Source organism: Solenopsis invicta, chromosome 16, assembly GCF_016802725.1.
Source record: "Solenopsis invicta isolate M01_SB chromosome 16, UNIL_Sinv_3.0, whole genome shotgun sequence".
NCBI lineage: Eukaryota > Metazoa > Arthropoda > Insecta > Hymenoptera > Formicidae > Solenopsis > Solenopsis invicta.
In genome coordinates, this window is record NC_052679.1 from 15,145,375 (window position 1) to 15,159,004 (window position 13,630).

Here is a 13,630-nt window from a genome sequence, read left to right on the forward strand (position 1 = left end):
TTAGCTGAACTGACTGCACTAATTCACAGTTTATCTTCTTCCATTCACGTTGAAAGAAGAAAGATAAACTCTGAACTAGTGCAGCCAGTTCAGCTAAAAAGAACAGGCTTATTGTCACGTGACAGTGTGGATGACAAGTGCAAGTTAGGTTACGTACGATTTTGACGTTTGAACTGATTTTCAACGAAGCCGCCCGGTGCAGAAGATCCAGAAATTGCATCGAGAAGACTAGTCCTATTGAAAACCTCGAGCTTCAATAACGTAAAGAAATGCCGCCGAAGCAATTAAAGGTAATCTGCCTATCTCATTCGTTAGTCACCTTCGATAAGACGATAAGATGATGATATAAGGTGATCTGAAAGTGCGCGTTAGAGAATACAGCGTAATAATAGCCATTTCTAGACTGATGTGGATTAATTTCCAATCTTTGTGTTATTTTTCCTGAGAATTAAAAACAGATAAATTAAACCGAAATCAAAGTTCCTTTGAACACATTGTTTTTCGGCACCTTCTCTCATCGCTAGGTTGTTCGTATTTGGATTTATTTTTTTCCAAGGAGAACAAGAAATCAAAATAATGTCAATTTGATGTCATATTGATTAAATTTACGTCATTTTCTGATCATAATTTGGTCAATATGGTGTCAAATTAACACATTTTAACTCTTCTGTTCTTTTTAGGTTATTTTTACAAGCAAAAAAATCTTCAAAAATTTTATTAATTTTATTAAATTTGAAGAATTTTTAATACTTATACAATTTTATACAAATATTTTATTCTTTTATGATATATTTATAAGGTTGTTTATTATAATTGTTTATAAATAATTGTACATAAATATTATGATTACAATAATCTTAAATTTTTCAAAGAAAATATGCATAGAATACGAATCACTCCATCACATGTAAAGGGTTAATCTGCATTGGTAGAAATGGACATGGCAGATTGTAAAATTATATGTATATTTTAAAAAAAGTTTTTATAAACAAGTTCTGTGGTACAATATTCCAGTTTATTTGAAAAGCATTTGAATCAATGTTTACGATCTTTTTTTTGTCACAACTCTTTAGATCATTAAAGATTAATTGCAGTTTAGTATCTGTTAGACATTGAATCAAAAAAATATATAAAATTATAAATATGAAATACATATATTTATATTTAAAAATATATATATTTACTTATTTGCTATAAATTTAATTATGTCTTGTTTTTGTTCTATTTGTATTTTATCTACGTCGGTAGGAAAGTTTAATTTTTCTGGTGGACGTTGGAGTCCCCTGTCAGGATGATCAAAGCAGTTTGCAGCTGTTGGATAAGGAAAAGTACATCCTTAAACATATTATTCAAAAGAAGGTGCATTTCTTCACGTTATACTATTAATAATAGTCATTTGTGTCTATTCATTATTTCTGAAAATATCTCGTAGATATTTCTACGTCCCAAGGATGAGATAGGAGTGATATTAATGGGCTCAGGCAGCAATGAAAGCAGCAGTGCTACAGAATTTGACAATGTACAAGAACTCTGTAGCATGCAGGTTGGAAATTGGGATTTGATAAAAAATATTGAAAGGCTGCAAACCACAAATCAGAGTTGTTCTTGGATGGAGGCAATTTATGCTGCAGTTGATTATATCAAACGTGAATGCGTGTAAGTATATTTAAATATAGTGTAATGTTAAGTTTTGATCAATATATATTAAATTTAAATGTTTATGTATATTTACGTATATTTTAAATTTTTTTAACATAATTTATGCATCAATAATAACGATAGTTTTTACATGCAATTTATATTTCTTTTTTTATTTATTTTTATTGTTATTTTTCAATTATTTCAATTATTAAGTTTACTATTTCTTGTTGCAGAGATAAATCTGAGAGAAAAATAATTTTGCTATCTGCTTTCAATGAGGAGAAGGATTTTGTTGACCAGTTTCAGGCAAATGATATTGCAGAGATATTAAATTCAGAAGAAATTTCACTCATAGCAATGTACTTATTCCCTTAACTTTGCTATCACTGTTAATAAATGAGAGAATTAAATTAAATATTACGTAAACATTAGTATAAAAATATTAAATACAGCAAAAAAATTATATATTTTAGCGGAGAGAAAACACTGCCTATTGCAGATGAAGATTCTCAAACGGCTAGTGAAGTGTTGCTTATGGAAGTTATAGAACAGGTAATTTGAGCAAATGTGTATAATTATTGAATTATATAAGAGCATAAATTGTATTTTATATAATTAAATTATTTGAGAGAATAATTTTATTTAATAAAATATATATAGTAATATATGATATAAATATATGTTTCACAGATTGGTGGGCAGTATCTCACCTTTGAAAACGCTATGTCAGATGTGCGCTTTTACAAACGGCCATCGACTAAACCGTTTCAATGGCACTGTCAAATGGAATTGGGCGACTTCTGCTTTCCAATCACTGGAATTGCTAAAGTAAGGCTCCAATTTAACGTGAAACAGTTAACGCTTATTATTTTTCTTGTATATATATTGTCACATATTATTTATGTCATAAGATGCCGAATGAGGTGAAACTACCGGATATGACACTGATGGGTAAGTTGAGTGCATCCAATAAAGAAGAAGCGGATAAAGAAGTACCAATTAAAAATGTTGCACAATGGACGGACAACAATAGGACTATTCATACGCAAGAGGATATTATCCGTGGTTATGTGTATGGTGGCAAAGCCATTCCTGTTTCAGGTAACCCACTTAAACCTACATTAAATTTTTGCTCTACTAATAATGTAATCAGATGATGACCGATGTCTACAATGTATCGATCGTAGATGAATCTAAGAAAAGAATGACTCCTAAAAATAACGAGAAATGTTATAAAATTCACGGTTTCACTGCAAGAGAAAATGTTCCTATGGAATGTTGGTTGTCGGATGGCTCATACGTTATTGTACCCGCTAACGAGGTATGGTAGCAGGGTTTGCTCTTTGTCACATAATAAAGCTATAAAGCTTAACCAGGATAGAGAAAATTAGAACTTTTAGAACTTAATACTTATACGATAGCTATCTCAAAGATAATTTATTATTTTATTTTGTTGTAAATACAGCTTGATATTAATGAATGATTTCGAAATACATGTATTAAATTACTATAAAAATATTTACTAAAATTAGTTATTAGTTAACAAAAAAATTAACTCAGTTTTAGTTACTGAAAAAGATAACTTTATAATCTCGTTATAAGTAACGAGTTGCTTCTCAATCTTGAATTCAGCGTCGCAATAAAAATGAACGAGACATTCTTTGTAGTCGGCAAGTGCGCCGTTTTACAGTCTGGTGCAAGCCATGGTTGACAAAAACGTTGTTGCAATAGTAGAGAAGGTCTATAGAGCAAACACCGAAGCTAACATGATGGCATTATTTCCAAGTGTTGACGTACCAAATGAACCATGGGTGAGAATATTTCCTCTATTCTTTCTTATTTCGTTAATTATAATTTATAGACAATTGACTTTTTTGTGATAGTGCCTTATTGAGATCGGTTTGCCATTCGAGCGAGATTATGGAGCAATAGCGCAGAGACCGTTGAAAAAAATGATGGATCAATTATCAAAGGAGCAGAATGATGCCATTGATGATCTGTTAACGTCCTTAGAATTGCCCGATGCGTAAATATTATAATATATTTAACATAAATATGAAATATATCCAAATAAATTATGCGAAGAAAAGGACATTTATATTTTTTAGAATGTATATTTAAACTATATTATTAATTATCTATTGAATTCTTTCATCAGTGCCGATGATGACGTGACTGGAGGCGAAAAATATTTACCAGGATATATGCCGGATCCTGGAGCGCAACACATGTGGGATACATTAGTAGCTCGCGCGCTTAATCCAGACAAACCGTTACCACCTATTGCCGATGATTTGTTAAATCTTCTGGAGCCCCCCGAATTTTTGAAAGAAAAATGCAAACCAGTTACCGAGAGGATTAAAAACTTATTCTTCTTAGAGAAAAAGAAGCCTCTTAAAAGAAAGTGAGCATATTCCCAAATAAAAAATTATACTCAAAATAGATTTAATATTAAAATTATTGGTTTGATAAATATACATTCTTTTAGGCGTGATATATCGCAAGAGGAGAATGACAAACAATCTGATGCTAACAGCATGCTTATGATGCAAACAGTTAAAGAAGAGAAAATAAATGCCATAGAAGGCAATAATGATAAATTAAAAAATGTTACTTTACCTGATACAAGTGATTTTAATTTTGATGAGACTGTAAGTATAATAAATTTCCATGTCATTGTTTTATTAAATTTTCAATATTTTTTTTATATGTAATAGACTTCTTTAGCAGTATAAATATTGTTACAGATTGATATATAAGGAGCTCCTGGCAGCAATTTTGATAATTACGTTGTAATTATACTTTTTAAGTATCATGTCTGAATTCATATTATGTTCAATAATTCGAAAACCAATTAATAATCTATTTTTGATATATATTTTAAATGAGATACATTTTATTAATAATAAAATAATTTAATGAATTAATAATGCGGTGAGAAAGGTATAGAATTTATTTTTTCAGAACAGTATAGTTCTTGATCTTCAATATTCTTCTCATACCAACAGCAACGATGACTCTATCGTTAACCGAATAAGGGAGAGACGAGGCCATCCACCTACATAACGCCTACCTTTCTTCTATCTTCGATTTACCAAAAATTTGTTAGCACCTAAACATTACAATATATATTATGCTCAGTTGGTTTCCAGAATGTTATATTGCCTTCGTCTATATTCAATAAATCTTTGATTAAATCGAAGGTAAAGATATTTACATAGATAAACGTCCTACATTCGATAATTAATAATAATCCTAAAAAAGAAAATGTTGATAATAATAAGTTTGAAGAAAATAACTGGATTTATGTGAATTAATGAACTTCATAAATGTGCGTGTGCGAAATTGAAATTTTATTCATAGAAAATATCAAGGGCATGCATAATACATTTATACATGCATTGACTTCTGTACTCGCTTGATTTACATAGCTTTTCAATTATCTCATCGTTTCAATTTGCGAAGATGATGCGTGGCGATTCGTCCTATACCTATAAAAGGAAGGAGAAAGAGATCTGGTGCGACACGATACTGATTACTTATGAAACGCGCGATTTCTCGATTCTCACGTTTGAAGCGTTCTATACTCAGTGGTGAACCAAGACGCTTCAAAGCCCTGAACGCAACACAATTTTGTGTTGGGACCTGATGACATTCAAGTTTTCCACCACGTTTCTAGAAATGTTAAATTTAACTATTGGAATTATTTTATTTAAACGAACTACAGTTAATAATAGAAGTCTATTGATATCAGCGGAACAGGCTAACTTATCAACCTATCATTTTATATATGAAAATAAAAAAATGTAAGTTTTTAATTACAATAGTTTATTGAATATCAACTCTTTTATCGTGATATTTTAAAATCAATTGTCACACTATGTCGAATATTCACAAAATACTGAAATTACGATATTTTGTTATTACCATTCTTCTTGTGAGTTTGCAGCACAGATCAGTAGCTACTATCCGTGCTGTCTAACGGACGGTCTCTTTTGGGCGGGGAGGGCGACGCGGCGATTCAGTCGACGAAGAGACGCCGCCTCGCGAGGATCAACAGGTGCGAGCGAACGCCCGTCACCCGAGAAGCATGGGTAAGTCAAGCACGACTTAATTGGCTGCACCTTGACACCGCCGTTTCCGTTCGACGAAAGTGCGTGCCGAATATTGCACTCCGCGACACACGGATCTCACCTGTGGACGCGTCACATGGAATCTTGCCCATCCGCTTCGCGGAAGACGATTCTGGATCCTTCCTTGAACGTATACAGTTCTCACATTGTAATCTCGACATAAATTTTAAGCGAGTTTCATTACGAGCAATTTTGACCATTGAACAATTCCTGGCTGCCAGAAATAAGACGCGAAAGCATAGAAAGAGGATCTGGACCTTTGTACATCTCTATCATACAGATGAACTTTAATCTCAATTTATAACTTGCTCTTTGTCTTTTTCTAATTCTTAGAATTAGAAGATAAAAAAATAAAAGAGATTAAAGTTAATCTACAGTGATAGAAATGAACATGACGCTTATTAAGTATCCTTTGTTTTTTTTAACTTTATTGATATTATGAATGTCTCAAGAAAATTATATCGCTCTTAATTTTAATGATTTTTATTCTTGAAGCATTTAGAAAACATAACATCAAAAGATGTTTTCTATTAACGTTTTCTGTGTATCTTTTAGACATTTTTTTGGGGGGCGTCTTCTGATTTTTTATATTAACTATTTGATTATAATATGGATATTCTAAAGAAATGTATAATTCAATAATTTTAACAGTCTGAATCTTAACTTCTGAATCTCAGAAACGTTAATCAAAAATACAACGTATCTTGAAGTATTTTATAGTCTTCGTTATTTAATATTTGTTATTTCATTAATTGAATATAAATTTTTCTTTAATTTAAAATAATAGCGCCCGTTGAAATGTTTGCAAAGCCTCTCGTTCCTTCGTGTCTAATTCCTCGTGGAGTTCGGCGAAAGTTTACAAATTAGAAGAGGTACAATGAACTTGAGACTTCCTGCGTAATGCAAGTACACGAGTTACACGCCTCAGGCTGTAAAAGTGAGAAATGACGTGACGAAGAAATGCTTTTCCATCAAATTACAGATATATTGGAATATATGAGAAAACGTGCGAGAGAAAACTTCAGCAATTAAATTCGATTCGCACAGTTATTAACAATCTACTCGATCCGGATAAGATGCTGTGTGAAATGTCACGGATAAATGTCTCGCCGTGAAAATGTCATGATGCATCTTGGTGTACACCAAGTTGAACGTTTATGCAACAACTATCGACATCGACGACTTTTCTTCCTCGTATCGTTTATTGAGCGAACGAAACAATTCCCCTTTTTTTTTTTTAAGAATGGAAGAAGGCAGGTTGCGCCTTGAACCGAGGAGATTTATATTCGACGGTTCGGTGACGCTAATTTATGCGTCGACCAATGCAACTGCCCGCGGACCAGGATACATTATACACGTGGCGTGTTGCGCAAATGACTGGGGAAAGTCTCGTGGGTCGTGATAATGTCAAAAAGTCGAGACGGCTTTATTCGATTGATTTTTTTTTTTTTTTTTTTTTGGGTCAGCGTGGAATGAAAGAGAAGCTCTTCGCTTGCGACGCTACGCGAGGCCGAGTTCTGGCCGTTGACCGTGAAAAAAATACATGAGCAAATGCGCGATGCGAAAAGATAGTAAATGCTGACCTAGAATCGAAAAGTGTGGAAATTGCGTGTATGTTAATCGACTCGCGGGTGGAGAAAAAAGAGAAGCGTCTTATCGGATGCCGCAATCGTAATTATGCTTTGTGACTGCAAGAAATTACTCGAATTTGAATCTTTAATTAAAGGACGTCCGGCGAGTTTTGCAATCGTAAACGAATTATATCAGGAATATCTCGACGATTACTTTAATTTATATTCAAGATATTATATTCAATTAATTCAATAATTTACTAGTTAAAAGCCAACACATTAGTCATATAATTTTCTGAAGGATAATTTAAAGACGATAATTCAGAGATCTATTTATTGTGATACTTTTAAATATAATTTAGCAAAAAATAAGAGAAGAGTTTTATTGGGAATTGTAATTGTAACTGTAGATGACAGTAACTGAACGAAATCATTTAAATCTAGATTTTTAATTAACAGATGCTTAGAGGGTTTTGCAATTGTGCATGAATTGTATGAGAAATATTTTAACGCATTACTTTATAAATTAAGGAAAAAAAGTATTTTAATTGATTACTTTAATAATTTGCTGATTAAAAACTAACATATCAAGATAATTCTAATTTCAATATCTAAAGAAATCTGTTTATTGCAGTACTTTGAAAAATGATTTAACAAAAAGAAGAAAGAACTGAGAAGTCTTATTAGAAGCTGTAATTATAATTCTGTGAACTAGAAGGAATTATTCGAATCTAGATTTTTAATTAAAAAAGATTTTTATCAGGTTTATCCTAACGTGGATTATCAATTATTTAACAAATTCCTCTAACTATTTAAAATAGCGCCAAATTATTTAAATTTTTAATATTATTTTTAATCTCTAATTCACCTAATTTAATTAATATAATTTAATTAATAGGGTATCTAATCCTAATTTATTTACTTAAATTTTCAAATTCCATCTATTTAAATTTTTATATTATAATTTTTATTTAATTTTAATATTTCACCATACAAAATAAAATTTAATTATTCAAAAATCCTAAATTTATATATAATTCAAAATTATAAATAATTTATTTATAACTTTAGTATAACCGCAATTGCTGGCACTAAATTTATTATTACCCGACTGGTTATTTTATAATTTAAGGAAGAAATTACATTTTATCAGTTGCTTTAATAATTTGCTCATTCAAAAACAAATTATCCAAATAATTAATTAAATTAGATAATTTAACAACGTGATTTAATTAAGAGCTATAAGTGAGGATATATGTAATTTATTTATTGCGGTATTTCTAGGAATACGAATTAACAAAAAAGAAAAAAGGAAAAATATTAGAAACCATCACCTCAATATTGCGTTCTTGTCCTCGGTATATTCTTGTTTTTAACGGCAGAATTGCGACGCTTTACTTACTTACGCAAGTTAGATTGCCGCTAGTAAATGTTCCGGATCCTTTCTCTATCTTTTTTCCCAGTCTTTTTTCTACAAACAGCACCACATTGCGCAGTTGATTTTTTCACGCTGACTCACCTTTTTGCTTTTACAGGGAACATTTACATCTGCAGCCTGCTCGTCGCACTCGCTGTAAGTGGCCGGACTTTTATCATGTGTTGCGGGAGTTGCGTGTAGTCCTGCGAATGTATTTTCCTGCGCTTCTTAATCCCGGAAGCCGGTTGTTCTGTCCGCGCTCACATCGTCACGGGATTTTCTGCGCGGCAAGCCGAAACGCCGACAATACACCGGCGGATGAGAAGACAACTCGGTTAATTAATCGAAATCGCACATAAATTAATTCCAGCTAATTTCCGTAACGGGCGCGAGAATCTCCATAGCGTAAAATTGGAGTGCGGTCTTTCTCTTCCCATGGGATAATTTTGTGTCAAGCGATAAAATATAAATTTATAAATAATAGCATACGTTTTTTTATAAGCTTATCAATTGTCCGCGAAGCATCGAAGATCGTAGTCCTGCAATGTCTGAGATTTTTAATTCTAATTTAATTTTTTAATTTAATATTAAAATAATGATAATTTTTTTAATATCAATTTTCTAAAAAGTCTTAGTAAATTATATATAAATTATATATAACATAACTATAAATTATTTTTAATCACGAGAGAACAAGATCTTTTAGTCATATTGTACACGTGTCGTAGACGCTGTTCGTTGCTGTGCAATGCGGCGACATAATGCGCAAGAGTATCGTCTTCGATAAGAATACCCCGGACGTGTTTTATTGTCCGCAACACAAGCCGATCGGTTTCGAGAAGATGCTGGTCAAGGCGAGACCGCTCTCCAGATTGTGCCAGTTCGAGGGCCGTCCGATACCCGAGGATTACAAGAGCGACTGCTACAATGACGTGGACGAGACCGAGTATGCGTGCAAGGAAAAATACAGAATCATGGTGAGTGTCGACTTTTACTCGAGATCGCTATAAATTATGTGTGCAAAAATTGTCGGAGGTGAAAACACGTTTATATGGCTTTTGAAGAAATAGCACGCATATGACCAAGAAAGATCAACCTCAAGAATATTTCTATAGAATATTCTTCCAAAGAATTATGTTGATATATTTAAAAGTATTTTTCATCTTTTTACGGAGATTTCCAAATTTATCTAATTATTAATTAAATTAGGTGCTAATGTCGACGTTGATAAGATTAATATGCTTGCAAGCGATAAAAAATTAATCCTAATTAAATCAAAGAAAAGAGCAAATTCGTTCGATCTATGTTATCGTCGTCGTAAAACGCCGTAACGCGTGGTAACGGATTGGTGTTGGTCTTTTTTCTCGTTACAGAAGCGATTCAATAATCCGGATGGAAATGCGAGAGTCATTGAAGCTGAGAAGTAGAACGGGAATGATGCTGCACGGCCGCAATCCACGCACACACAAAATCATAAAACCCAAATAGAGTCAAAGCAACACCATACTAATGCTCGGGGCTACTGCTGCATCGGAGGGAGCTCAACCATTTACAAATACTACTTATAATAAAATAATAACGACACAACGTAGATAACTTCTCAGTTATCGCCTTAAAATCAATTATCCATTTCTTCATATGACGATATTAATTAATAGTATTATATTACATGTACGTTGTGCTCGTCTTCGGAGAAATAATAGCACATCGATAATTAAATCACTACCGTATTGAATATTCAAGGTGAAGAAATGGATAATAAAAAAATAAAAAAATAAATAACAGACACGAAATGCTCATAACGAGATATTTTAGACATTTTTTTCACTTATTTTAAGACGCGAAATATAATAAGGAGCTATAAAGTCAGTTCTCTAATTTTTAAGCTTCGTCAAGGAGGAATTTATTTTTATAACATTATTAATAAAACTAACCGCAATGGAGTTGGGTAATTGATCATTAATCCTTTGACGGAGCTTCGGAAAGTATTGCTTTTATACAAGAATTGAACTAGCATAGCTTTATCAGTCATATGTTAGTAAGCCATATTATCAATCGTATTGCCGACATTTATTTTGTAATGCTTATGGATTTCAGCAATGGATATGACATTAAAAATTTTATTAAGAAAAGATGAGCCTTTTCAGTCAAAATGGATATTGGTGTCTAATAACTTTCTGCGTGATTTTATATACCTTTTTCCAGTTCTCTAAATCATGTGCCAGCAGTTTATCGGCCTTTAAACATGTTAATCTAAAGACGAAATATTAATATCATGATTTAAATTGATAAATTAATTCATAATAGTCATAATGAGGATTTTAAAACACTGCAAAGAATTTATTGCAAAAAATATCCCAGTCAAGGTTTAAATCTGGACCTTCCTTTTTTCCTAAAATCATGCTAAAAAGTTTATCTTCTCCTAATTATATTATTTACATATTATTTAAACATTTTGTCTCAACTCTATTTATGGTAATAATTTAAAATAAAATAAGAGATTTTCGTAAAATATTTAAAAGAGAAAATCTTTCGACAATTCTGTAACGCTCGAGCAAAATTATTAGACTTTTCACAAATCTTCAAATATTGTATAAATTTCCTTATCTATCGTTGTGTATACAAAGATTTTACTTTCCCCTCTGTCGCATATATAATATTTAAGAATAAAGCATTAATAGCATAAATATTGTTCATTATATTATTTGTCGACTTGGGTTACGATATCTCGAGAAACATATCAAGGGTCAGGAGCATGTGGTAGGTAGCGCTTCAAGATTAAATGCAGATAATTAATCAATTCAATGTAAAAGGAAAATGCAAATTATATCAAGGATAGATTATTCACGCTATCGTAATGCATACGATTAACTAACGTTGGCCTTTGTTTTATTAGATGAGGCTCCATCCACCGGGAAGTAACACGCCTTATAACGGGACACGTCTGTTCAAGTTTCTGGCCTTCGACAAAGATTTACCGTACGCGCGAAAGAAGAATCAGGTGTAGAAGAGAGCGGCTACGTCCAAGGACGGCAGGAGTCCTTGTATTAATGCAGTTAAAAATTTTTGCACAAACATGTTAATTAATTATGTTATCAATCTTATGTCGAGAATTGCAACTAAAGAAAACATCGCTGAGTTCCTGTAATCCAATTAACGAGTACCGCGTTCTATTTTTGTACAATCGGACTGGACTCTGGCCCGGCTGCTGGTCACTCATTTACCTGCTGGTTACCATTTACTCGTGATACGTTTGTGTTAAACCATTTAACGTTCCTACGTGGCTTAATGCAAGTGCAAACCTTTGTGAAATGCAGTGAGATTATTTTTGTAACATACATAAAAAAAAAACATTTCGTTGTTTAGTTACGTAGATAGAGAAAAGAAAATAATATATTTAAAGAAATATTTCCGTCTATTTTTATACAATATTACTTGTGATCATACGTTTTATACAATATTACTTGTGATCAATACATAAGAAATGTATAATGTTCGATACTCAATGTCGTGACAATATATTTATGTAGAATATGTAGATCAATGTACATTTATTCCGATGACATTCAAGAATAGTTTTCCATGTAAATCAGATGCATTTATGTCGCAGTATTTAATTACAGAAATATGTGTTAGCAGAAATTATAAAAGACAATTGTAAAAACCCGAACGAAAGGTATCTCAAAATCTAATTGCTTTAAAAATTATCAAATATTTAACATAATATAATCTGTAATATTAACATAATTATAAAAAATTTTAATTTTTCAACTTTACGAACTAATAGTAATTTGTTATTTTGAATAGTAATTTACTATGTTTGTAAAAGTAAAATTATTTACTTATACGTTATCAAATCAACAATGGCTACATTCCGAAATTCATTGCTTGTACTGGAAATTTATAGTCCACATACTATAAATTTTCAGTACTAGCAGTGAATAGGAAATTTTGTCATAAAACTTTCATACAACTCTAAATGTTAAGCTAGCCATATACGTTCAAGTAAACTTGTCAAATCTAGCGAAACTGTAGATGATAAAATCGCAGTTATTTTGGCTTGAGCAGCGACTTGAGAAAAAGCATTCAATTTACTTGAATCAAACTATCTTGTTCATATCTAGTGCAGTATAGCGGCGTTATAAGATCAAAAGTTGACGTTACGAATAAAATTATGTTGAAACCTTGAAATATACACAGAAAAATTGTTTTTTTAATTACTCCTATATCCATGATTATTCAACTTAATTAATATTAATAATATTATTACTTATATAAAAACAATACAAATTTTTACTTAGCAAATAATTTCATTTACACTTTTTTTTAAAATAAGTGTAATAATTCTGTTTTTATGAAATAATATAATCTGTTCTTATGAGACAATTGCTTCTCAATAATTTTTTTTATCGTCATTGTCGAATTTTTAATTTCAGTTAAAGAGCAATTCTTTGGTGTATGTTTCTCATTACTTTTAAACTGAACGTATATGTTTGCACAAGCTTGTCAAGTCTATCGAAATATCTACATGACAAAACTGCACAGTTATCGCAAATGTACACATACACATTCTGGTTGATTTGATAAATATATACTTAAACGTATGTGGTCAACTTTAGTCTCTCTCTGCTAAGAACAATATTTATATTTCTCTTCATTGTAATATAATACAAAATTCAAATCGGATACTTAATTCGAATTTTATTAGGTGTACATCCGATATTCGATGAAGCATTCATAATTTGTAATACTATTTATTACAAAAAGAATTAAAAAAAGCATTTTCGCATTTTTTATAAATGTTATAACAATGTTTCGCACTAATTCCGCAATTTTAATTAGAAATACGATTTAATGATCAAGATTTT

General features: G+C 31.4%; 2 protein-coding genes across 4 annotated transcripts; both read left to right on the forward strand.

The window, feature by feature from the left end:
• Positions 1-114: 114 nt before the first annotated feature.
• LOC105199293 (X-ray repair cross-complementing protein 5) lies at positions 115-4,843 on the forward strand. Of its 2 annotated transcripts, none has more exons than XM_011166308.3 (14): positions 115-290; positions 1,249-1,359; positions 1,433-1,656; positions 1,875-2,000; positions 2,115-2,193; positions 2,332-2,469; positions 2,553-2,742; positions 2,829-2,962; positions 3,309-3,452; positions 3,525-3,667; positions 3,800-4,045; positions 4,130-4,292; positions 4,389-4,433; positions 4,606-4,843. In XM_011166308.3, exons 1-13 carry the CDS (start codon positions 270-272, stop codon positions 4,398-4,400), a joined length of 1,731 nt encoding a protein of 576 aa, XP_011164610.1. In that variant the 5' UTR covers positions 115-269; the 3' UTR covers positions 4,401-4,433; positions 4,606-4,843. The 2 variants fall into 2 exon arrangements, with proteins under 2 accessions (XP_011164610.1, XP_025991955.1); XM_026136170.2 differs by having other exon boundaries at positions 4,650-4,843.
• Positions 4,844-5,588: 745 nt separating this feature from the next.
• On the forward strand, positions 5,589-12,953 carry LOC105199297. Of its 2 annotated transcripts, none has more exons than XM_011166311.3 (4): positions 5,589-5,735; positions 8,881-8,918; positions 9,491-9,739; positions 11,659-12,953. In XM_011166311.3, exons 1-4 carry the CDS (start codon positions 5,732-5,734, stop codon positions 11,767-11,769), a joined length of 402 nt encoding a protein of 133 aa, XP_011164613.1. In that variant the 5' UTR covers positions 5,589-5,731; the 3' UTR covers positions 11,770-12,953. The 2 variants fall into 2 exon arrangements, with proteins under 2 accessions (XP_011164613.1, XP_011164615.1); XM_011166313.3 differs by lacking the exon at positions 11,659-12,953 and adding an exon at positions 10,136-10,919 and having other exon boundaries at positions 5,592-5,735.
• The last annotated feature ends 677 nt before the right edge of the window (positions 12,954-13,630 follow it).